The sequence below is a fragment of the Haliotis rufescens genome, unplaced genomic scaffold (assembly GCF_023055435.1).
Source record: "Haliotis rufescens isolate VD_foot unplaced genomic scaffold, xgHalRufe1.0.p SCAF_37, whole genome shotgun sequence".
NCBI classification, from domain to species: Eukaryota; Metazoa; Mollusca; class Gastropoda; order Lepetellida; family Haliotidae; genus Haliotis; species Haliotis rufescens.
In genome coordinates, this window is record NW_025964079.1 from 977,122 (window position 1) to 1,004,264 (window position 27,143).

The window sequence follows — 27,143 nt, forward strand, 5'->3', positions numbered from 1 at the left end:
GACATTCTTGTTAAACATGAAGCTGATCAAATCAGTGTTTAATTGAGTTTCTCAAACTTTTCATTTGCTGAAGAACCCCTACAAACGTAATTAAATGTGTATCGTTTATCACAGTTCCGTAAATATAGCTCTTGTACAGAAAACATTAGGATATCAATTTGGAAACGTAATTACATTTGCTGAAAAGGTTTTACATTCGGTGACCCTCTGTTGTTAGCGGGATTCTCGTGGGTATGATTGCCTTCCCTTTACACCCAAAACAGATTACTTCCGTTCACCCCTGCCACCCGTATTCCTGTGAATCTCTCACATGATCAAATGTTAAACGACCTCTCAACCCTGCATCCGTCGTAAGAGATATCAGCAAGAACGCTTAGTCTCTCAATCGTTGATCCCCTGAGCTTCAGCGCAACAAAACGTAAAATACAGATCAAAATAATTATTTTTTAAAAATTTATCATGGCTATTAGTACATTATTCTCAAATTGACCAACATCTTACGACACAATGCCATATATACACATTCGATATCTCCGCACAAGATTTTCATGTCAAAGAATAAAACTGACTTAATTATTCGACGCTTCTTTGACTGACACCAAGGCAGGCTCGCGTCGAATGGTAAGAAGCCTGTGTGCGCACAGCGAGGTTCTAATCAAATTTGATTGGATAAATTTCAGAAACTAACGCCTTGAAGCCGCAAAAGTTTCGTAATGGGGAATATTAAATCAAGTTCTCGCGATCCGATCAACACAATGAGCCGACCGTTGTAAATTACATTTAGAACGTTCTTAAAACCACCAGCTAACACAGATGGATAGCTACTTCCAGTCTCGACTCGTAGAGGATGAGGACCCCACCCTCGGACCTGACCGACGCTACTACCACCTGGGGACGTCCATGACGGACTTCGGCGTGCGCCCAACCCCTGGGCCCTATTCTGTCAATGGTCTCCTTGCCCCGTCACAGCCTACCAACAATCACCACCCCAACACTCCACCCAGGGAAAACACCATCCATCCAAGCCATCCGACTAATGGTTTCGACGATAGATATTTAGGTAAGTCTTTTGGGCTTGATCGCTTCCTTAAAATTCTTTTTTTCTCTGTACATAACAGTGATGTCAGGAACGCTTTTTGACATCAAATTAAGATACATGTTGTACTGTTGCCAAAATGATGCATAAGTGAATAGGGTCAAATGATGTGGTATTATTGCGGTAAGATTCTCACAGGTGAGGTGAGGTGAAATGGGGTTTCAACGTCGCGTCCAAGATTATTGCACTTATATAGCGACGTGCATGCACGTGTATGTGTGTGTGTGCCTGCTTATACTAGTCGGACTGATGCCGATTTTTAGTGCTAGCTCACTGAGATACCATGCCGCAGTTTAACATGAATACCCCACTCAGACACAGTATACTGACTCCGAGCCGACCAGTCCTTGTTTAATGCCGAGCGCCAGACAGGGTAACAACAAGTACCATCTTTTAACGTCTTTTGGTATGACGCGGCCGGGGATCGAACCCCGGACCTTCCGCTCCCCTGGCGGACGCTCTACCACTAGACCACGGTGGCGGTCTAGATTCTCACAGAATCTACGCTACATATGCATAGTATCCAGTTTATATTGAGGAAGAGAGGGGCGCTGGGATAGCCTGTTGTATAAAGCTTTGATTGCACAGGTTCCTTTCCCTGCGTAGGTTAAATGTGCGAAGGCCAATCCTGGCGCTCACGACTTAAAAGGTTGGAAAAGTGCTTAACGGGCGTAAAACAAAAGTCATTCACTAACCTTAGGCGGACGAATAAGTTATCATATCCAGTTTGTGTAATCTGCTGAAAATGACAGCTCGCGTTAGTTTTATTTTTTTATAAAAGCCCCAACGTCCAACAACAATTGAGGATGTTTTGGTAAAGCCGTGATGTCGGGATGTATGAAACAATATCTTTCAATCACTTTCCTCTGTGCAGTTTTTGTTGTCACGTATATAAAGCGCAAAAACCGTTTCCATAATCATATGGAATTTCTTCTGAAAGTACAGCCCATTGACGATTCCGACTACGTCATAAGCATATGTTTATGAATCACTATCAAATAGTGATGACACCAGGTGTTCACGAAAAGTTGCGCGGAGCCTGTCCAACGGTGTCACCCGTCACAAACACATGTAAAGGCAAGTCAATAGTTCACCTGACTAAACACTGGATCACATGCTGATGCGTCAAACTTGGAGATGTCCTCCACGTTTTGAGAGCTTTGCGATGGTGTAAACCTGATCAAACAATTTGTCAAGCCATACTATGTTACCGCGTCATTAAAAGCTAACCATAACTGTAAGTTCATCTAATTACAAAATGAGGAATACCTCAATACCACTTGAGGGCCGATGGAGTAGCCTGGCGGTAAAGGTGTTCGTTTGTCACCTCAGAGTCTGTGTTCCATTTCTCACATGGGTAAAACCATTTTTTTTTGCGCCGTCCGTGATACTTGAATATTGCTAATGCCTGCGAAACATTCAACTCATTTACTCATACACAGACCTGAATCTGTTCCTCTCACTCACACACAGACCAAAATCTGTTCCTCTCACACACAGGCCTGAATCTGTTCCTCTCACTCACAAACAGGACTGAATCAGTTCCTCTCACTCACACACAGACCTAAATCTATTCCTCTCACTCACACACAGACCTGAATCTGTTCCTCTCACTCACACACAGAACTGAATCTGTTCCTCTCACTCACACACAGACCTTAATCTGTTCATCTCACTCACACACAGACCTTAATCTGTTCATCTCACTCACACACATACATGAATGTGTTCCTATCACTCACTCACAGACCTGAATCTGTTCCCCTCACTTACACACAGACCTGAATTTGTTCCTCTCACTCACACACAGACCTGAATCTGTTCCTCTCACTCACACACAGACATGAATCTGTTCCTCTCACTCACACACAGACATGAATCTGTTCCTCTCACTCACACACAGACATGAATCTGTTCCTCTCACTCACACACAGACCTGAATCTGTTCCTCTCACTCACACACAGACTTGAATATGTTCCTCTCACTCACACACAGACCTGAATCTGTTCCTCTCACTCACACACAGACATGAATCTTTTCCTCTCACTCACACACAGACCTAAATCTGTTCCTCTCACACACAGACCTGAATCTGTTCCTCTCACAGGACTGAATCTGTTCCTTTCACTCACACACAGACCTAAATCTATTCCTCTCACTCACACACAGGCCTGAATCTGTTCCTCTCACTCAAACACAGAACATGAATCTGTTCATCTCACTCACACACAGGACTGAATCTGTTCCTCTCACTCACACACAGACCTAAATATGTTCCTCTCACTCACACACAGACCTGAATCTGTTCCTCTCACTCACACACAGACCTGGATCTGTTCTTCTCACTCACACACCGACCTGAATCTGTTCCTCCCACTCACACACAGACCTGAATCTGTTCGTCTCACTTACACACAGACCTGAATCTGTTCCTCTCACTCACACACAGACCTGAATCTGTTCCTCTCATTCACACAGACATGAATCTGTTCCTCTCACTCACACACAGACCTTAATCTGTTCCTCTCACTCACACACATGCCTGAATCTGTTCCTCTCACTCACACACAGACCTGAATCTGTTCCTCTCAATCACACACAGACCTGAATCTGTTCCTCTCACTCACACACAGACCTGAATCTGTTCCTCTCAATCACACACAGACCTGAATCTGTTCCTCTCAATCACACACAAACCTGAATCTGTTTCTACCTCTCTCAGGAAAGAAACAAGTTACAGAAAAACGTGAACTTTCAAACGTGAACACAAACAGCAACTAACGAGAAACGGACAACATGTACCAAACTTGTCATCAAACTCGAGTAAACAATAATCATGATGCAATGTTGTCATATATGCGTATCTCAATATTTCGAATGTCGTGCTTTTATAGTTATTTCGGGAATGCTGTGATATTTAACTCCCTGTCAAGAATAGTTTAACACATTCTGATGCTCGTGAAGAAAGATTCGTATTTCACTTACACATTCATCATTGATTATCCCGTTAGTGTTAGGTCTTTCACGTTTTTCTGATTTGTCTATGGATGCAATTGTTTGTTTCTTTGTTTATTTGTTGTCTAACACCACACTAAGCAATATTCCAGCTTTTTGACGGCGGTCTGTGAATAATCGAGTCTGGACCAGACAATCCAGTGATTAATATCATGAGCATCGATCCACGCAATTGGGATTCGATGACATGCATCAACCAAGTCAGCGAGCCTGACCTACCGATCCCGTTAGTTGCCTCTTTCGTCAAGTATGGTCGCCTTTTATGGGTTGTTGAAGACCTATGCTACCCCGGAACTTCACGGGTCGGTAGAGAAATGTGTGAGTTTAATCACATCGACAGTATTTCAGTCATATCGTGACAAGAAAATGTTATTAACACATAACACCAATTTACTGAAATTTTTCAGCGATGGACACTATAATAACTAGCAATATATCACATTTATGTTTTAAAACCACTTAAGGAACATTTAAAAGAGGAAACAGTTACTTAACACAAGATAAAATGGGTTATAGATCCCCAGCAGCCAAGGTTAGGCCTCATTCAATGAAGTGAGTGAGTATGGTTTTACCCCGCTTTCAGCAAAATTCCAGCAATATCACGGCGGGGGACACCAATATGGGCTTCACACATTGTACCCATGTCGGGAATCGAACCCGGGTCTTCGGCGTGACGAGCGAACGCTTTAACCACTAGGCTACCCGACCGCCCCACATTCAATGGAAGACAAACGTGTTATATCAAAGTAAGATTAGGCAGATGTCATAATGTCAACCTCTTTTTATATCGCCAAATATTCGTCCACTTTGCACAAAGCGATCTTAACTATGGACATTCAACTCTCATATAGATGTTCCGTCCCAATGATATCGCTTTAGTGTGCTGAGACCAAGTCATATTTAATCAAGCTGTTTGCTGTTAATGACGAAAGGGACATCAACAGTTATATTAAGAGGATTAAGAACCTGATAATATCAGCGACATACTATTGTAGCAGAGGTATCAGAGGCACCCTAAGTCCCGATTGTCTTTATTATTGTAGGGGGCACGGGTGGCCCGGTCGTCTAAGGCGCCGCGATACGCTGTGCAGAGTTGCGTCCCATGGGTACGCCAGAAACCTATGATTGTGGGTTCGAATCCCGGTTCGCCCCGATTATATGTTTCTAGGTTTGTCAGCACCATACCCGTGCTCGTGGGTTTCACCGAAGTGGTAAACGTCTGAGTCCTGAATCACTTCGGGCTTTCCTCCCACACTAAGCTGACACGCCGCGATATAACTGGAATACTGTTAAAAGCGGCATTAAACCAAACTCACTCACTCATTATTATTGCGGTCTTCCTTTGATTGCTGGCGATCTATAACCCGGTGTTATATTGCACTGTCAAATAATAGTAAGAACATTTTAACCACCGTCATATAGCTGGAATATTGCTATATGCAACGTTAAACAGCAAACAAATATAATATTAAATGTCAGTGCAAGAGAATAACCATTCTTGATTGACACAGATACTAATAAACAACTAACATAACTCTAATACCAGTGTTAAATCAAATCAAGTTATTGAACTGTCCATCGTCGACAGGTTTTAATAAATTTACATGCTCTGGCTGATATGCTGCGATGTGACTGTACAATTTAACTCACTCGCTGACATAACATGATGGCGCTTATGTGTCTAATACTGTAGAAATAAAATGTCCCGTGGCAGAAACACGTAGTTAGAAATTATCTGTAATTATGTTATTAAATTCTAGCAATAATAAACAATTATATAAATTAGCTAAAATAGAGTTTGTTTCTTTGTTGTTTAACGCCTCACCCAGCAATATTCCAGCTATATGACGGCGATATGTAAATAATCGAGTCTGGACCTGACAATCCAGTGATTAACATCATGAGCATCGATCCTCGCAATTGGGATACGATGACATTCATCAACCAAGTCAGCGAGTCTGACAAGCACAGTCGCCTTTTACGGCTAGCATCGGTTGCTGAAGACCTATTCTACCCCGGATCTTCACGGGTCGGTTAAAATTAAAACAAAAAAAAGGCATTAATAACAATATCGTCTCCCATTGGTATGCAAGCATGACTAAATTGTTCCTAACATAATTATATTTTTTGTTACGTCGATGTGAGGATCACCTCGTGGTGTTAACTGAGATTGAGATTCGGGGGATTATGCGGAAGCCATAATCATAACAGGCGTGCTAATGAAATTCGGAGACCAGACCAAAATACAATCTTCCGAGAGACATGTACAAAAGTTTGTATCTCGCCGAACACACCGCCGCTCTGTCTCAAGAAGCTGGCAATGGCTTCATTGTCAGCAAGCTTGACGTATAATCAGCGATCAGCCAAATATCCTCCTAACTTAATACCGTGAAGCCAAAATGGTTTCGACAGCTGAAATACAGCATAAGGGCGAGCGGGACCATCTTGATTGCAATCATACCATATATCGAGACTCAGTGTCGTTGAGGAAATTGACTACGGTGATAGAATTGTAACAGAGGGTAGCTGCAAACTTTGGAGTTGAAAATAGTTTTCTTTCGATAGTTTCGCTGGGTTTCGCTGACACTCGAAATCATTTCGAATGTTCTGTAAATTCGATAGAGCAATGTGAGAACACAAAAGATCTGTCTCGACGACAGCCTGAAATTGGGACACCACCATGCACTTGTATTGAAGGAGAAGTGTTAATAACACAGTTTCGTGTCATGGCAATTAACTACACAAGTGTATGGATGTGTGTGGTGAAAGCGTTCCCTTAAAATGAGAATTTTACAGTAATGATGACGATGATTTACAATGAATTCGTATTCCATTAAGGCAATATTTTCTGGTTGGTTGGTGTGTTGTTTAACGCCACACGCAGCAATATTCCAGCTATATGACGGCGGTCTGTAAATAATCGAGTCTGGACCAGACAATCCACTGAGTAATATCATGAGCATCGATCCACGCAATTGGGATCGATGACATGCATCAACCAAGTCAGCGAGTCTGACCACCCGATCCCGTTAGTCGCCTTTTACGACAAGCATAGTCATCTTTTACGGCAAGCATGGGTTGCTGAAGACCTATTCTACGCCGGAATATTAACGGGTCCAATATTTTCTGATATTCTTCTAAACTTAAACAATAATTACATTTACAGACTTGGTATCTATGCTCTGCGTGTTATACAACTACAGTTTTGTACTTTTCGTGATACCTGATACCTGAAATCTTAGGTTCCTCAACGTTGTCAAGCCAACATCGTACTTGCTCATAAACCCACCTGATTTTGTGAGTAGATTAAAGTACAGCCATTCTTAAAGTTATCTGAAGGTAAAGTAGTGTATATACAGCCCAATATCAGCCATCACACAGTCCATATGCTCAGACCCGTGATGATCCGGCGTAGAATAGATCTTCAGCAACCCATGCTTGCCGTAAAAGACGACTATGCTTGTCGTAACAGGCGACTAACGGGATCGGGTGGTCTGACTCGCTGACTTGGTTGATGCATGTCATCGTATCCCATTTGCGTGGATCGATGCTCATGGTATCAATCACTGGATTGTTTGGACCAGACTCGATTATTTACAGACCGCCGTTATATAGCTGGAATATTGCTGAGTGCGGCGTTAAACAACAAACCATCAACAACAACCATGTGCTCAAATGAACGCGTGTCTTTTAAAGAATCCTCGCGTGTATTAGACGTCACAAGTTGGAAAGACAACATGCTTCTCGGACAAACTTGACGGGATTCTGCCGTCGACTGTCGCGCACTGCCAACGCTAACCATGTGGTCAGTGGACAAATGAAACCATATATGTTAATTTGTAGGAATATGTAATCCGTTATAGTCATGTCCTGTAGACTTGACTTAATGCTAATGGACATGGGAAGATTGGAAGGTTTCAGTCTAGGGCTTGGTGAAACTGTTTTCTTACACTGATGCTTATTCAGAATAGGCAATCTTGTTATTAAAACGGGAAAAAATTCTGCAAGGCAAAGAAAATTCAAACAAAAAGGTCATCTCGTGTAACCTTAATTTACTACTTTGGAATAAAGGATAAACTGTATAACAGTGTATAACATTGTTTTGTGATATAATAGGATCCCAAAATGAATAGACATTATCAAAACAATTTACACATACAGATTGTTTTGAAACAGATGGTTCCTTGTATTCTTGGAGGTTTCGTGATTTAGAAAGATTACTTATGCTTTTGGTTGGTTGGTTGGTTTGTTGTTTAACGCCGCACTCAGCAATATTCCACCTATATGACGGCGGTCTGTAAATAATCGAGTCTGGACCAGACAATCAAATGATTGATATGAGCATCGATCCACGCAATTGGGATACGATGACATGCGTCAACCAAGTCAGCGAGCTTATCCACCCAATATCCTTAGTCGCCTCTTACGGCGAGCGTAGTCGCCTTTAACGACATTTATGACCAACATATACATACAAACAGTAATTATATAACTGTCGTCCGGTAAGTTGTAAAATGTAATGAATGTCTGACGTAACCTCAGAACATACAACCGACACTGAGCTAAACTATAACCAACATCATAGCATGTCATGTACAGACCCAACATAACAACCAAAATACAATTAAAAACATAACCAAAATACAACAAACGTCACAACGGAAATACAACGAAAATATTAAGGAAATACAACCAACATAATAACCAACAAACAAGCAACATTATTACTATAATGCTACCACAATAATATCCATACTACAACTGACAATATTCAAATTACAACTAACGAAATAACATAAATACAACAAACGTCATAACGGAAATACAACGAAAATAATAACTTATATGTAGCCACAATAATCGCCAAACGAAAACTGACAAAGGAACAATACCACCAACATCATAACAAAACATTTAATAATCATAGCATCAACAATACAGCCAAAATTAAATACTTAATATAACTGGACTTAAATACAACCAACATAATATCAAAAAAGCAACCAACATCATAACTCAAATAAAACCACAATATAATTCAAAATACTGCCAAAATAATCACTTAAATACAACCGACAAAATACACAAAAGCAACAAACATAATAACTAAAATGCAACCAACTAAAACCATCATAATAACCAAACAACCAACATTATGACTCAAATACATTCAACACAATTACTAAAATACAACCAAAAAATGATATGGGAAAGATGTTTCAAACAGGTTTAAAACAATAAACTGAAATGGATTTGGAACACATCCGTGTGGAGAAAACCAATAATATAATGTATTGTATAATCATAGTTTATTATTTTACACACACCGTCTTTTTAACAAATGCATCCAAGTTCTATAAGGTTTCATGTCTTTAGATGATGTCGAGAAAGTGCCAAAACCTGCTTAAATATTTTTTACACAGCGTAATGTCTAATATTCACCTAACTGTAACATTGTTTCTATAGTTTAGTCTAAGTTAATTTTATTTTTATGGTATTTTATGTAAAATAGTCACTCGTAGTTCCGAAAGGAACGGCTCAATGATTGCTAAGTATATGCTTAGAAATATTTAATTGTCCGATAATATTTTGTGACCCTATGTGTTCTGTATAAAATCCTGCAAGTTCACTGATCCCTCAATTTAAAATCCGTTGATATACATAAAAATGTGTTACGATAATTGATATAAATTCAAAATTATTACGAAATGTCTTCGGTGTATTGACCAATAAACTACATTTATAGCAGTGTGGCTTTTCAAACGTTCATATTTGTTTCTAGGTTTCACTCCAAACTCAAGTTCCTCCTCCTCGGCCAAAGAAGACAACGAACCAAGGCTTAATAACTTCGATATATTCAACCCAGAGTCTAAAGTCAATTTTGATGCGAGCACTGTTCGTAAGTATTCATTATACATAATACCTCATAGCGGACGGACTGGACTGACGCCGTTTTAAACGTATTTCAGTTACATGTATATCACGATGTGACAACCTCATGTAGGAGGAAATATTGTAACTCTAACGCCAGAGAGCAATCAGTCGCAATTGTTTGCCCAAACAGATTCCTCTGGTCGTAAAATGCAAAATAGTCATGAAAAGTATAAGGTATATACTGATTGTCCTGTCCTGTATGAAAGCCCGTACCCTGCATGTCCTGTCTTGTATGAAAGCCCGACGCTGCATGTCCTATGAAAGCCCGGACGCTGCATGTCCTGCCCTGTATGAAAGCCCGGACGCTGCATGTCCTATCCTGTATGAAAGCCCGGACGCTGCATGTCCTGCCCTGTATGAAAGCCCGGACGCTGCATGTCCTGTCCTGTATGAAAGCCCGGACGCTGCATGTCCTATCCTGTATGAAAGCCCGGACGCTGCATATCATTCCCTGTATGAAAGCCCGTAGGCTGCATGTCCTGCCCTGTATGAAAACCCGACGATGCATGTCCTCCCCCGTATGAAAGCCCGACGCTGCATGTCCTTCCCTATATGAAAACCGTGACGCTGCATGTCCTGTCCTGTATGAAAGCCCGATCGCTGCATGTCCTTCTCTGCATGAAAGCCCGGACGCTGCATGTCCTGTCCTGTCCTGTATGAAAACCCGGACGCTGCATGTCCTGTCCTGTATGAAAGCCCGGACGCTGCATGTCCTGTCCTGTATGAAAATCCGGACGCTGCATGTCCTGTCCTGTATGAAAGCCCGGACGCTGCATGTCATGTCCTGTATGAAAGCCCGGAGGCTGCATGTCCTGCCCCGTATGAAAGCCCGACGCTGCATGTCCTGCCCTGTACGAAAGCCCGGACGCTGCATGTCCTGCCCTGTATGAAGGCCCGTAAGCTGATGTCCTGCCCTGTATGAAAGCCCGTAGGCTGCATGTCCTGCCCCGTATGAAAGCCCGGACGCTGCATGTCCTGCCCTGTATGAAAGCCCGGACGCTGCATGTCCTGCCCCGTATGAAAACCCGATGCTGCATGTCCTCCCCTGTATGAAAGCCCGGACGCTGCATGTCCTGTCCTGTATGAAAGCCCGGACGCTGCATGTCCTGTCCTGTATGAAAACCCGGACGCTGCATGTCCTGTCCTGTATGAAAGCCCGGACGCTGCATGTCCTGTCCTGTATGAAAGCCCGGACGCTGCATGTCCTGCCCTGTATGAAAGCCCGTAGGCTGCATGTCCTGTCCAGTATGAAAACCCGACGCTACATGTCCTCCCCTGTATGAAAGCCCGGACGCTGCATGTCCTGCCCTGTATGAAAGCCCGACGCTGCATGTCCTTCCCTGTATGAAAACCGTGACGCTGCATGTCCTGTCCTGTATGAAAGCCCGAACGCTGCATGTCCTTCTCTGCATGAAAGCCCGGACGCTGCATGTCCTGTCCTGTATGAAAACCCGGACGCTGCATGTCCTGTCCTGTATGAAAGCCCGGACGCTGCATGTCCTGTCCTGTATGAAAGCCCGGACGCTGCATGTCCTGTCCTGTATGAAAGCCCGAACGCTGCATGTCCTTCCCTGCATTAAAGCCCGGACGCTGCATGCCCTGTCCTGTATGAAAGCCCGGACGCTGCATGTCCTGCCCTGTATGAAAGCCCGTACGCTGCATGTCCTGCCCTTTATGAAACCCGGACGCTGCATGTCCTGTCATGTATGAAAACCCAGACGTTTAACAACGTGGTGAAATCCACGAGTAATGTGACGACAAACCAAGGATGTCCTTCTGGGACTATTGATCGAACACATGATCACCGGATCCTGTCACGACTAAGGGACACAATATTGCGTGTTGTATTGCGGCACCTCAGCGCACATGTCTTGTAACTGGGAGTACAGGGTTAGAATAGGTTCCCATCATCCTCTGCTTGTCGAAAGGGACCACTACATTGATCGGGTGGGCAGGCTTGGTGACGTGGTTGATATCGTGTCTTCGAACCTGTGGGCGTGCATCGTTGCTCATGATATCAATCACTGGATTGCCTGTTCCAGACTTGATTATTTACAGGCCCCAGTTTAACGTGTAGCTGATACAATAATGTGCGATGTTCAAAGGTACATTCGTCTTTGATTGTTGGTTTGTTTGTTTACTTGGCTGTTTGTTTGTTTGTTTGTTTAACGCCGCACTCAGCAATATTCCGGCTATATGAAGGCGGCCATATTGACAAATTGATCACATTACACTTGAGACTCTAAACTAGAAGTTAAATATAAACAGGACAAGGAGTATTGTTATATATAGCAACGTCTTGACAATACTTCTTGATGAGAGTTCGTGCTGCTTCATTTCTAGGTAGAAGTTGTTATCCATACTAATACTCCACAATACACTTTATATATATTACAGGGAATAAACAATAAAGCGCATACCTTATTTGTCATCAGCACGTAATGCATGCTTCTGTCAAAGAACATTTCGTTTTTTCATTGATATTATTTTATGTTACCACCTCATCAATGAAATGATGAAAAGAAATTATGACCTTGAAATGAGAACACATGCTATTGTTAAAATTCCCATTGTTGATATTTATATAATACGCGTATAATTCCCATAGTTGGTATTTATAAAATACGTGTATAATTCCAATTGTTGGTATTTTTATAATACGCGTATAATTCCCATAGTTGGTATTTATATAATACGCGTATAATTCCCAGTGTTGGTATTTATGTAATACGTGTATAATTCCCATTGTTGGTATTTTTATAATACGCGTATAATTCCCATAGTTGGTATTTATATAATACGCGTATAATTCCCAGTGTTGGTATTTATGTAATACGTGTATAATTCCCATTGTTGGTATTTATATAATATGCGTATAATTCCCATTGTTGGTATTTATATAATACGTGTATAATTGCCATTGTTGGTATTTATATAATACGTGTATTATTCCCATTGTTGGTATTTATGTAATACGCGTTTAATTCCCATTGTTGGTATTTATATAATACGTGTTCAGTATTATGAAGTCATATCATACACTTCCATCGCTCATGATATAGCCGGAATCGTACAATCGACCCTGCTTTATGCAGAGATTTCTATTGCATATGGAAATGGTTTTGTCGTTTTTTTCATTGATTTCTTCACCCTCACACTTTGTCTCGCAATACGATATCATTTTATACTCTTTCATACGACAATGACGATAAGAAATCCCAATTCCAAAACACAATTACGCACTAGTTTTATAGAAAATCATATGTCGACATTCATATGTTTTAAGACCTGTGAAGATTCCGGGGTAGAATAGATCTTCAGCAACCCATGCTTGCCGTAAAAGGCGACTATGCTTGTCGTAAAATGCGACTAACGGGATCGGGTGGTCAGGCTCGCTGACTTGGTTGATGCATGTCATCGATCCCAATTGCGCGGATCGATGCTCATGCTGTCAATCACTGGATTGTCTGGTCCAGACTCGATTATTTACAGACCGCCGTCATATAGCTGCAATATTGCTGAGTGCGGCGTTAAACAACAAACAAACAAACAAACAAATCATATGTTTTAAGGATTAACAAATCACCAAAATGGATGACACGTTATAAACATTACACAAGATACGTATCAAACCTTCCCAAAGATGGCAAGCGGCGCGAAAGAACAAAGCCAAGCCTGAGCTTTTTCTTCAAAGGATATCGATTGCGCTGGAGCGAGCGCCTCGGCATGACAAAGCCTGGTTACAGCGGCTTAGTGTCGTGCTGTGTGATACTGTTAGGTTTCAACGCTAGCGGGACTAGGATCAGATGTCCCCTTGAGATAAAGACATGTTTGGTCACAATTATCCCACACGCGCTGCGTACGTTCAGTGTGGCATTTGAGCGAAGTCAAATAAAGGGATGTGATCTTGAGAGCTCTCAATCGCCGTAGTGTTGTCATTTTCCAATCATGGTACAATTACGATGCCTGTAAGTGGGATTGAATGTTATTGATGCCCCTGCATCGGAATCCATACCCACAGATAAATATATTAACATGTCGGTCGGTTAACATGAATTAACGGATCGGTTAACGTGTGGAGAATCTGTGAGAAAATCCGGAATAGGTATGTGATTGAATTAACAGAACGATTAATGAATCCAAAATACAGCCGAGCCTCTTTATCTCGAACTTGTAACTTTGAGATATCCGGACATTCGAGATAACGAGGCATGTACATCCAGATAGATCAAGTAACCGTGTCGTAGATCCATAGCAATACGATTGCATAAAAATTAAGAACTCACCATGACAAATTGAAATGTATTTCACCGGAAATGATCAATAACAATTGTGACAGACCCGTGAAGATCAGGGGTAGAATAGGTCTTCAGCCACCCTGCTTGCCGTAAAAGGCGACTATGCTTGTCGTAAGAGGCGACTAACGGGATCGGGTCGTCAGACTCGCTGACTTGGGTGATGCATGTCATCTATCCCAATTACGTGGACCGATGCTCATGATATCAATCACTGGATTGTCTGTTCCAGACTCGATTATTTTTCAGACCGCCGTCATATAGCTGGAATATTGCTGAGTGCGGCGTTAAACAACAAACAAACAATTGTGACAAATTATGTAGTAGATGTAAGTTTGACAAAACATGTACAAGTACCTTATACGACATGGCAGCAAACACAAATTACCAACAGCTGAATGAGTGGCACGAGTTATTAAGCTATAGTCTGTTCACTTGACAAACACAACGACGTGTCACATAAAACGATTGAATCATTTGAACGATTGGATAAAATTGCTACGATAAGTAAATATAAATCCACGATGAATGAATGGCTTAATGCAAAGATCTAATTGACATTTACACAAAATTAAATAATGGCATACGGTATGCATGTCCGAAATGGCCATTAAAGTGTTCTGAAAGATATTTTACCGTTACTTCAACGTGTCGAAATAGGGAAGTAAGAACTGTTAAGGTCATGTGAAAGCTTTAGGATATTTTATATGTGTAAAAAACAGCCATGTTCTGATCAAAAGTTTTAATTATTTGCTCAAAATAGCGCAGGCGATGTGGAACTCCGTTCTCTGTTTGTAGCTTTATAAAATAACATACAAAGGCCGACAACTTCTGTCTGAGGAGAGAATTTGTTTGGCTTCATCCTTGCGCCATCATGCCTCACAGCGCGTTCTACAATCACGTGACCCCCGGCCGTGTGAGTTCCGGTGCTGGGAGACAATTTCGCTGACTGAAGGCCTACAAGAGACAGCGCGAACAACAAATGTAGGGGAATCCGTACTTGCGTAAACTCTGATTATATCCAATGAACGCTGCAGTGGTAATTTGACAAATATTGTTAGTTTAATTAAGTTTGCGAAATGAGAAGAAATATAACACCTCCAGTCAATTTATTTTGTTATAAACAACGTTACTGAAATTACGACAGTGGCTGCACAGCCTATCTGGAAACATAACAAACAAATCAGTTTTACCCTCGAAGTAAATGGAAATTATAACTTGATTTTACCCGGCAATGGTGGTGTTTTGATATGGCAAACAAATGTCCGACTGTCTGTTTTCGTTTACTTCCTCATCACACCTTCTTTAATCCTATTTTCGATGTCTCATACCTTGTGTTGCTCTTGTCTGTTGCGGCATCTCCTGACTCATCAATCCAGTCCCCTGGTGAGTGAGTGAGTGAGTTGGGTTTAACGCCGCTTTTAACAGTATTCCAGTTATATCGCGGCGTGTCGGCTTATTGTGGGAGGAAAGCCCGAAGTGATGCAGGTCTCAGACGTTTACCACATCGGTGAAACCCACGAGCACGGGTATGGTGCTGACAAACCTAGAAACATAATCGGGGCGAACCGGGATTCGAACCCACAATCCTAGGTTTCTGGCATGCCCAAGGGACGCAACTCTGCACAGCGAATCGCGGCGCCTTAGACGACTGGGCCACCCGTGCCCCCATGTATTATTCCGTCAGTTGTGTACGATACTGGGCACCGTTCCTCAAAGCGATCTTACCGCTACGACTATCGAAAGCCAGTGTTATAGAATGGGAGTTACGATCACCTTAGCGCTAAAATGGCTTTGTGGAACGGGGCCCTGGTATGAAATAATTTTATTGTGTATTAGTACACTGTAGAACATGTGCTTAGTTCCCAAACACAAACCTAAACATGTTCATTGTCCCATAGTTTTGACGCGTTTAGGTCTAAACATGTTTAGAATCTGACCATGTTTAGGAGCTAAACGTGATTTGGGTCTTAAGGTGTGAAGTATATTTTACATCTTATCCATATCTGACTTAATGCCCAATGATATGGACTTGATCTGAACATGTTTAGATTATTAGGATCATACACAATTATATGCATTTTGCGTAAACATGTTTTAATTCTAAACATGTTTAGATTATGGGGATGTTGTGTTCAGGTGCTTTAAATAGGCTGTGAGACGATAGCTCATTTCATGTGCTCATATACCCTTAACGTGTTAGATAGAACACGTCAATGTGTATTCCGTTTAGGATTTTAACACATTTCAAAAGATGTTTAGATCTAAATATGTCTTGCATTTTAAATTTTAAACACGTTTTACAGTGTATCCACGCGAAGTAATCTGATAAAGATGTTTGAGATTCATAATGTGCCATAAATTCTTATCTGATATGATTGTAAAAACGTTCAATATAACACTCGAATTTAAATATAAACTATATAATTTCGACGCCTATTTTGTTGTACAATGTAGTATATACTACATAAATGCGAAGTTCAATTATGCGAATATAGACCACTCGCATTTTTCGCATTTAATTCACGCTCGCGTCTTTTTCAAGATTTACAGTACTCGTTTAATATTAAATGATAAATACTAGCCTGTCATATTTAACTTTTACCTAATATATGGCTAATGGGGGCATTTGTTCATAACATAATTAAAAAATACTGTGTTATTCGTTAGTGTACTTATAATAATTGATCTTATTGACGTCATTTACGTGTTTATCCACTTAAGACTTAGACTTTACTGTAGTGAGTTATACCGCGTTTTGAATCCGTCGTGTTGGAGTTGGAGTTTTCTACGAAGGGAGCTAACTCTTGAAGCCTTATTCGTTAAAGCTCACGAGTTGCGTATACTTTGTTTGTTTATTTGTTGTTTACCACTGAACTAATTAATATGAAGGCGGTCTGTAAATAATCGAGTCTGGACCAGACAATCCAGTGATTGACATCATGAATATCGATCCACGCAATTGGGATCGATGAAATGCATCAACCAAGTCGGCGAGCCTGACCACCCGATCCCGTTAGTCGCCTCTTACGACCGGCCACTTAAGTCGCCTTTAGCGGCAAGCACGGGTTGCTGAAGACCTATTCTACCCCGGATCTTCATGGGCCGTTTGCTTATTGTGACGATTACGCCAGTTATATTACTCCTTCTTACAGAAACAGCAAACAACAGTAAAAAGATAATAAATGGATCACTGAAATCAGTGATGACACCAGGTGTTCGCGAAAAACGTATGCATGTAAGCTCAATCTATTTCGTCCTCCATATTGGATACAAAATATCCTTTTTTATATTAACAAACTTATTTCGGATGGTTCTTCGACACGTGTACTCATTCATTTTGATGCGCGCATTCTGATTGGCTTGTGTGCAGAGAGGGACGCATTCGTGACCAACTCGTGATATTCCGGGACAAGCTTCTTGCAGGTTACGGAAAGGGGCGAGTAGTGACGAATGAAAGGGAAGATGTCGAGGTTACGGAAAGGGTCGAGTGGCGACGAATGTTGTGTTATTACTACGACGTATGAATTTGAGACCTCAGTAAATGAGTTTTGTAATGAATTTCCACCAGCTGACAGTCAGTGATTTGTAATTGAATTTGGTAACGTCATTTAGATAGAGATTATGCCGGTTTGAAAGTCTCGGCACAAATTATCCCTTTTGAGTGATACGGCCGTTTAAATATGTTTAACGAATGTATTTATAGAAGGAATGCCATCAAAAGCACAGATACGACACATAAGCTTATGTATCATTGACTGTTTGCAATGGACAGGGAGAGAGCACAGTCCAAACTCACAAAAGGTGATGCCGTGTGTCGATGCAAGTGATTGATTGAAGCGCACGTAATATCCAAAATATTTGCCAAAACGACTTTTGTAATCCCTTGATGCTGTTAATCGCATGGACCTAACTTTAAGATGACACTTGATCTTTACAAAGAGTAATGTTTGATGTGATGTGTAGGAAGTGGGAACACCTCGTCGTCTGGGTTTCAGTTATCCAGCCATGTGATTTTCAACACTGTTTTGCCTTTTCCGCCCCGTGGGACCTGTTTCTGCAGACATTCGAGTCTGATTATCCACTGGTGCTCACGTTGTATGTCATATATTGATATATCGTCTATACGAAGTCATTCATTTAAGAAATAAACCACGATTGGGAGTTATTTGCCGTACAATAAAACGATGCAGAGAGAATAAACCATAAGTGATTTATTCACCCTGTGGGGTTTTATTATACGATAAACAACGACCACGAGTCGTTTACTTCTTATGTGAGATATGAACATTTTGTACAGCCTCTTAAAGATGTTAATAAAATGTACAAGCTTTAAAAATGCTTAACCGTTTTTGAATAATGAGGAGTCCTTGAATACAATCCGACCTCGGCAATGTCGGACAAGTCCATTTTATGAACAGGGGGTAACGGTTTGGTTGTTGAACTCATCAGTTGAACATGATATGCCATGTTGTGTTATTGAATATTGTGTTGCGTTAGTTGGAATCCTATATAGACCTTTGTGTGAGCTGGCATTTTTTTTAACTGGACAGGTAATCTCTCAGACTTGCCAGTCCGAATTCTAGCTGTAATTATCTGAATTTTTAACACTGCATGTATTTGTATTTTCTAGATGGACAAGCTAGACGCAAACAACGACGCTACCGCACTACTTTCACCAGTTTCCAACTTGAGGAACTTGAAAAGGCTTTCCAAAGGACACATTACCCGGATGTATTCTTCCGCGAAGAGCTAGCACTGAAAATAGACCTGACAGAAGCGCGTGTTCAGGTGCGTTTTGCTGAAGTTAACCATAACTGAAGGGTTGGTTGGTTGGTTTGTTGTTAAACGCCGCACTCAGCAATATTCCAGCTATATGACGGCGGTCTGTAAATAATCGAGTCTGGACCAGACAATCCAGTGATTAATATCACGAGCATCGATCCACACAATTGGGATTGATGACATGCATCAACCAAGTCAGCGAGCCTGACCACCCGATCCCGTTAGTCGCCTTTTACGACAAGCATAGTCGCCTTTTACGGCAAGCATGGGTTGCTGAAGACCTATTCTACCCCGGATCGTCACGGGCTCATAACTGGAGGGTGCCATTGTACACGTGTAGTATCATGTAACGTCGTATTCCATTTATGGAACACCGGCCTGTATATTATCTAGTTTGGATCAGAAAAACGGGCACGATGACACACAGTCAGCTGAGTCGAAGCTTACCACCATATGAGTCGACAGAGAGGTTACTGGGGATTAATTCTACTTTTTGTTTTCACTGTAGAAAAGGAATCACGTGTCCTTTAAATGTGTCTTCATTTTTGCTTTTTAGAGTCAAAGACGATGCAATGTTCATGGGCCTAAACGCCAAAATACCTTGATAAATAAGTACAAGTAGAACTGTTTCTTATTCGCATACCATCAAACGGCGTTAAACGCTTATGACATATGAAGTTAGGATTAAAAAGTACCCTGAATTTTGCTACGGTGATATTTAAGGTTGATACGGGCGGCCTGGTAGCCTAGTGGTTAAAGCGTTCGCTCGTCACGCCGAAGATCCATGTTCGATTCCCAACATGGGTACAATGTGTGAAGCCGATTTGTGGAGTCCCCCGCCGGGATATTGCTGGAATACTGCTTAAAGCGGCGTAAAATCATCCACACTCACTCGATCTGGTATTAACTTATTGCTGTTTTGTCACAGTTATATCTAAGGACGTGCATTTAGTCATACTTAATTACAATGTGTCGATAATGTAACTTTCATTGACATGTTATCTTGACCGGGATGTATTTCTGTTTTGGGTACAACCAACTCCCCCCAATAGGTGTGGTTCCAGAACAGACGAGCTAAATGGCGGAAACAGCAGAAACAGCAGGGCAAGGAGCCAGAGTCATCACAAGGTAAGAGGTCGCTTAGCTACCTGGGTGTCATTTCACAAAGGCTCTTAGCGCTTAGATCGCCTATACCACGTCGTAAACTACGTCATAACGTTTAAGGCCGTTTCACAAAGCCTCTTAGCGCTACGACCTCCTATATCACGTCGTAAACTACGTCATAACGTTTAAGGCCGTTTCACAAAGCCTCTTAGCGCTACGACCTCCTATATCACGTCGTAAACTACGTCATAACGTTTAAGGCCGTTTCACGAAGCCTCTTAGCGCTACGACCTCCTATATCACGTTGTAAACTACGTCATAACGTTTAAGGCCGTTTCACAAAGCCTCATAGCGCTACGACCTCCTATATCACGTCGTAAACAACGTCATCACTTTTAAGGCCGTTTCAGAAAGCCTCTTAGCGCTACGACCTCCTATATCACGTCGTAAACTACGTCATAACGTTTAAGGCCGTTTCACAAAGCCTCTTAGCGCTACGACCTCCTATATCACGTCGTAAACTACGTCATAACGTTTAAGGCCGTTTCACGAAGCCTCTTAGCGCTACGACCTCCTATATCACGTCGTAAACAACGTCATCACTTTTAAGGCCGTTTCACAAAGCCTCTTAGCGCTACGACCTCCTTTATCACGTCGTAAACAACGTCATCACTTTTAAGGCCGTTTCACAAAGCCTCTTAGCGCTACGACCTCCTATATCACGTCGTAAACAACGTCATCACTTTTAAGGCCGTTTCACAAAGCCTCTTAGCGCTACGACCTCCTATATCACGTCGTAAACAACGTCATCACTTTTAAGGCCGTTTCACAAAGCCTCTTAGCGCTACGACCTCCTATATCACGTCGTAAACTACGTCATAACGTTTAAGGCCGTTTCACAAAGCCTCTTAGCGTTACGACCTCCTATATCACGTCGTAAACTACGTCAAAACGTTTAAGGCCGTTTCACGAAGCCTCTTAGCGCTACGACCTCCTATATCACGTTGTAAACTACGTCATCACGTTTAAGGCCGTTTCACAAAGCCTCATAGCGCTACGACCTCCTATATCACGTCGTAAACAACGTCATCACTTTTAAGGTCGTTTCACAAAGCCCTCTTAGTTACACTACGTCGTAAAATCCCCCTAAATCTGCGACAGCCCAAGGGCCCTCCTAAGTAGTTGGGACGGTCGGGTAGCCTAGTGGTTAAATCGTTCGCTCGTCACGCCGAAGACCCGGGTTCGATTCCCGACATGGGTACAATGTGTGAAGCCATTTCTGGTGTCCCCCGCCGTGATGTTGCTGGAATATTGCTAAAAGCGGTGTAAAACCATACTCACTCACTCACTCCTAAGTAGTTACAACCTCGCAATTTCAAACCATCATGGCGACACATGCATTCCTTTTACATATTATTGTTTCAATATGTGCTCCGACGCCGGCCAAAGGATCTTCAATATCCCAAAGTCCAAAATTCCTCTTCCGCTTTTTGCTTTTGATTGATGCGTCCACAATATGTTAAACCTTCTCGCTGGACAAGATTGACGTCTGCTTTGCCAAACAAATCAGGGTTAGGGTTAGGGTTGGGGTTTGGGTTAAATCTTGTTTCATTTTTATTATCAAAGAAGAAGTGTTAAATAGATTACACTTGAATAAAATTGTCCCTTAAATAATCTCCGACATATTGATCGTTTATTTTGGAAATATATATGATTAGCGACAAATAACCGAATAGTGCTTTCCGTATAGTGTTTTTAGCCCATCCTAACCTTTTAAATCTCTGGAACGAGAACTGTCTCAGTGTACAAACGTTCAGCCGATCAAATTGACAGGTGCCCTTTTACTTCCGGGACCCGTTGCTTTGTAAAACACGATGTTGTACCGTTTTGCGACATCCTGGTTTAGGAGTTTAAGATCAACTTAAGGACGTTGTTAGGATGCTTTCGTGAAACGGTCGTAAGAAGATGCTTAAGAGGGTCGGAAACCGTGTCGTACCGGTTAGGAGGTCGTAGCGTTAAGAGGTCTATTGGTAGAGCGTCCACCAGGACGAAGGAAGGTCGTGGGTTCGATCCCTGGCTGCGTCATACAAAAGGACGTTAAAAGATTGTTTTACCCTGTCAGGCGTTCGGCATTAAGGGACTAAAACAAGACTATGTCGGCTCAGAGAAAGTACACCGTGGGCTAGCACGGTAACCGTCCGGACTATTACAAGCAGCCACATGTGCATGCACGTCGCTGTATAAGTCCAATAATCTTGACGTTAAACCAAATTTAACCTCTCCTCACCCTTGGTCTTTCAGCACCATATCAATGCCCGTGGGGCCACCAAAGTACTCAGCGTATGAGACATGAATCCTTGTGAGTGAGTTGGGTTTAACGCCGCTTTTAACAGTATTCCAGTTATATCGCGGCGTGTCAGCTTAATGTGAGAGGAAAGCACGAAGTGATGTAGGTCTGACGTTTACCACTTCGGTGAAACCCACGAGCACGGGTATGGTGCTGACAAACCTAGAAACATAATCGGGGCGAACCGGGATTCGAACCCCCAATCATAGGTTTCTTGTGTGCCCAAGGGACGCAACTCTGCACAGCGAATCGCGGCGCTTTAGACGACTGGGCCACCCGTGCCCCCGAACTTCGTACCATGTATTCACCAACTTTATAACCCAACGTACTGTTGATGAATACGTATACTAATATAACGGCAATATTCATCTTTAAGTGTTTATAAAATATATAACACAAGGACGATAATGGTTATTCTAGTGTTGTAAAGACTTTTTACTTGACGACATGTCCATCACAAGTGGTTGTTTTCACAGTGCTTCCACCAAATTCCAAGATCCACCGGAACTGTCCGTCCAATGGCCTCCAAAACACCAGCGTCCCCCCAATCACTGGAGTTCCTCTTCCCAGCATGTATTTCCATGGCAACCTGAGTGTTGATTGGACTCCCCCCTTCAGTACATCAGTCAGCCAAACATCATTGTCATCTTTCTTCGCCAACGCCGGAAAGTGCCCCAGTAGACCCGTGCAATCGGATGGTAAGTGTCCTTAGTAGTGCCCCGGTAGAGCCGTGCAATCGGATGATATGTTTCCCTGCAAGTGTCCCACTAGACCCGTGCAATCAGATGGTAAGTGTCCCTGCAAGTGCCCCGGTAGACCCGTGCAATCAGATGGTAAGTGTCCTTATACGTGCCCTAGTAGACCCGTGCAATCAGATGATATGTTTCCCTGCAAGTGCCCCGGTAGACCCGTGCAATCAGATGATATGTTTCCCTGCAAGTGTCCCACTAGACCCGTGCAATCAGGTGGTAAGTGTCCTTACAGGTGTCCCGGTAGACCCGTGCAATTAGATGGTAAGTGTCATGATAAGTGCCCCGGTAGACCCGTGCAATCAGATGAAAAGTGTCCTGATAAGTGCCCCGGTAGACCCGTGCAATCAGATGGTAAGTGTCCATAAAAGTGCCCTAGTAGACCCGTGCAATCGGATGGTAAGTTTCCTTACAAGTGCCCTAGTAGACCCGTGCAATCAGATGATATGTTACCCTGCAAGTGCCCCGGTAGACCCGTGCAATCAGATGATATGTTTCCCTGCAAGTGTCCCACTAGACCCGTGCAATCAGATGGAAAGTGTCCTGAAAAGTGCCCCGGTAGACCCGTGCAATCAGATGGTAAGTGTCCATAAAAGTGCCCTAGTAGACCCGTGCACTCGGATGGTAAGTTTCCTTACAAGTGCCCCGGTAGACACGTGCAATCAGATGGTAAGTCTCCTTATACGTGCCCTAGTAGACCCGTGCAATCGGATGGTAAGTGTCCTGATAAGTGCCCTAGCAGACCCGTGCAATTAGATGGTAAGTGTCCTTACATATGTCCCGGTAGACCCGTGCAATCAGGTGGTAAGTGTCCTGATGAGTGCCCTAGCAGACCCGTGCAATCGGATGGTAAGTGTCCTGATTAGTGCCCCGGTAGACCAGTGCAATCGGACGGTAAGTGTCCTAAGTGCCCCGGTAGACCCGTGCAATTAGATGGTAAGTGTCCTTACAGATGCCCCGGTAGACCCGTGCAATCAGGTGATAAGTGTCCTGATAAGTGCCCTAACAGACCCGTGCAATTAGAGACTGTAAGTGTCCTGAGAAGTGCCCTGGTAGACCCGTGCAATCAGATGGAAAGTGTCCTGATAAGTGCCCCGGTAGACCCGTGTTATCAGAATGTAAGTGTCCTTATACGTGCCCTAGTAGATCCGTGCAATCAGATGGTAAGCTCCCTTACAAGTGCCCTGGTAGACCCGTGCAATCAGGTGGTAAGTGTCCTTATACGTGCCCTAGTAGACCCGTGCAATCGGACGGTAAGTGTCCTTACTAGTGGCCCGGTTTACCCGTGCAATCGGATGATATGTTTCCCTGCAAGTGCCCCGGTAGACCCATGCAATCAGATGATATGTTTCCCTGCAAGTGCCCTAGTAGACCCGTGCAATCAGATGATATGTTTCCCTGCAAGTGCCCTAGTAGACCCGTGCAATCGGATGGTAAGTGTCCTTACAAGATCCCCGGTAGACTCGTGCAATCAGACGGTAAGTGTCCTTATACGTGCCCTAGTGGACCCGTGCAATCGGATGGTAAGTGCCCTGATAAGTGCCCTAGCAGACCCGTGCAATCGGATGGTAAGTGTCCTAACAGATGCCCCGGTAGACCCGTGCAATCAGGTGGTAAGTTTCCTTACAAGTGCCCCGGTAGACCCGTGCAATCAGATGGTAAGTGTCCTTATACGTGCCCTAGTAGACCCGTGCAATCGGATGGTAAGTGTCCTGATAAGTGTCCTAGCAGACCCGTGCAATCGGATGGTAAGTGTCCTGATAAGTGTCCTAGCAGACCTGTGCAATCGGATGGTAAGTGTCCTGATAAGTGCCCCGGTAGACCAGTGCAAATCAGGCGGTAAGTGTCCTAAGTGACCCGGTAGACCCGTGCAATCCGATGGTAAATGTCCTTACAAATGCCCCAGTGTTGCTTAACGCCGCAGTCAGCAATATTCCAGTTATATCCTTGAAGCTTATTAATATATAGAATCTTGCACATGCAGACCATTGACCATGAACAATGACCCACGCCATCAGACTGACATTGTATACATTCGCCAAGCTCGCTGAACCTCATCCAATTCAGTTTTGTCGATACTTGGTGCTGAGGCGTGTTCGCTCGACCATGAACACTACAATGTGAGACGTCGCTTGTCAACATGATACAATCCCATGTTATAACCTTTTACATGGAGTTTTCACACCTTACTCACAGGGGCGGTCGGGTAGCCTGGTGGTTTAAGCGTTCGCTCGTCACGCCGAAGGCCTGGGCTCGATTCTCGACATGGGTACTATGTGTGAAGCCCATTTCTGGTGTCTCCCGCCGTGATATTGCTGGAATATTACTAAAAGCGGCGTAAAAGCATACTCACTCACTCACCTTACTCACAAGCACTTACTTTGTTAATGAAAATTGTGTGAATGGTGCTTGCACTTTAGCGTACCCGGGTGTCATCACTGATTTTCAGTGATCCATTCATAAAACTTTAATCACTATTTGGCTGTTTACGCCTTAAGGAATCTGTTTCGGCAGATATTCGAGACTGATTTTTCTCTGGCGTTGTCGGTGTTAATGGGTCTGGTATTGATTGATTGTCCACTTAGCGTCTGAAGTACATTTACATCTGCCCTATGTTTTATTGAAGGACGGGAGTTTACTGGACACGACACACTGAACCACAATGGAGTGCATCTGGACAGTGGCAAGTGTATGGGCGAGGCCAATCCTAGGTCCTCAAGCATCGAACAGCTTCGCCTGAAGGCCAAGGAACATTCCCAGGCTCTTGCTATTGCCCAGTGAAGATTCCGTCAAAGCACCCTGTACCGTTCTCTGTGTACATGGGTTGTCTATAAATCTATATAAAATAATTTGCTATATGGCCAAAAGCAAACATTCAGTTGACGTATACGTACCTCGCCTCATATATTAGCTCTACCAGTTGTCTCTAACTTGTTAACTTATGACACCAACGCGATAGTTACTCATAAACACATGCTTAAGATGTGGTCTGAATCGTACAAAGGTTTTAATTTGCTAATGGAAAGGGTTTTGTCGCTTTTATTTACGTAATGTCTTTCGGCATGATACCTCACATATTTAGCTTTACTCCATTCATAATCTGAAACGTGCATGCTACATTTACCCACGTGTAGTAAGTGATGTGATATATGCTAAATGCGGGTCTAGGCTAGAGTAAACTAGCAGTCCCAGTACATTTGATTTAAGTTTGACTGCTGGTTCAATTTCATGAGGGGGCACGGGTGGCCCAGTCGTCTAAGGCGCCGCGATTCGCAGTGCAGAGTTGCGTCCCTTGGGCACGCCAGAAACCTATGATTGTGGGTTTGAATCCCGGTTCGCCCCGATTATGTTTCTAGGTTTGTCAGCACCATACCCGTGCTCGTGGGTTTCACCGAAGTGGTAAACGTCTGAGACCTGCATCACTTCGGCCTTTCCTCCCACAATTAAGCTGACACGCCGTGATATGACTTGAATACTGTTAAAAGCGGCGTTAAACCCAACTCACTCACTCACTCACTCAATTTCATGATGTTCATCAATCTAGCAGTTGATGCCTAGCCAAGCTATACAGAGACACTTTACTAATCACAATGTCACGATTGAGACAGACAATGGACAAACAACAGCACGTTTACCTTACTTCATCTTTAAATTAATATATGTCACATTTAATTCTTAGTGCGATAGATATTTCGCGAATAATCACATATACCCCTGGAGATAGAAAATGAACACAATCATGTAACAGGCAGTGTATTAATGAGTAAGTACTCACCTAAATGAATGTAAAATTTTACTGTTATCTGGTTTTGATCGC

The 27,143-nt window shown here is 42.8% G+C and overlaps 1 protein-coding gene across 1 annotated transcript; it reads left to right on the top strand.

The window, feature by feature from the left end:
* The first annotated feature begins 711 nt into the window (after positions 1-711).
* Positions 712-26,554, top strand: LOC124140475 (retinal homeobox protein Rx3-like). Its single transcript, XM_048381316.1, has 6 exons — positions 712-1,060; positions 9,895-10,011; positions 18,975-19,132; positions 20,179-20,254; positions 23,054-23,275; positions 25,953-26,554. The coding sequence occupies exons 1-6, from the start codon at positions 814-816 to the stop codon at positions 26,105-26,107; spliced, it is 975 nt and encodes a 324-aa protein (XP_048237273.1). The 5' UTR covers positions 712-813; the 3' UTR covers positions 26,108-26,554.
* Positions 26,555-27,143: the final 589 nt, after the last annotated feature.

Coding starts and splice junctions, on each gene's coding strand:
- LOC124140475 (XM_048381316.1), top strand. CDS start 814: ATGGATAGCTACTTCCAGTCTCGACTCGTAGAGGATGAGGACCCCACC. Junction 19,133..20,178: donor TGACAGAAGCGCGTGTTCAG/GTGCGTTTTGCT, acceptor TCCCCCCAATAG/GTGTGGTTCCAGAACAGACG. Junction 20,255..23,053: donor GGAGCCAGAGTCATCACAAG/GTAAGAGGTCGC, acceptor TTGTTTTCACAG/TGCTTCCACCAAATTCCAAG.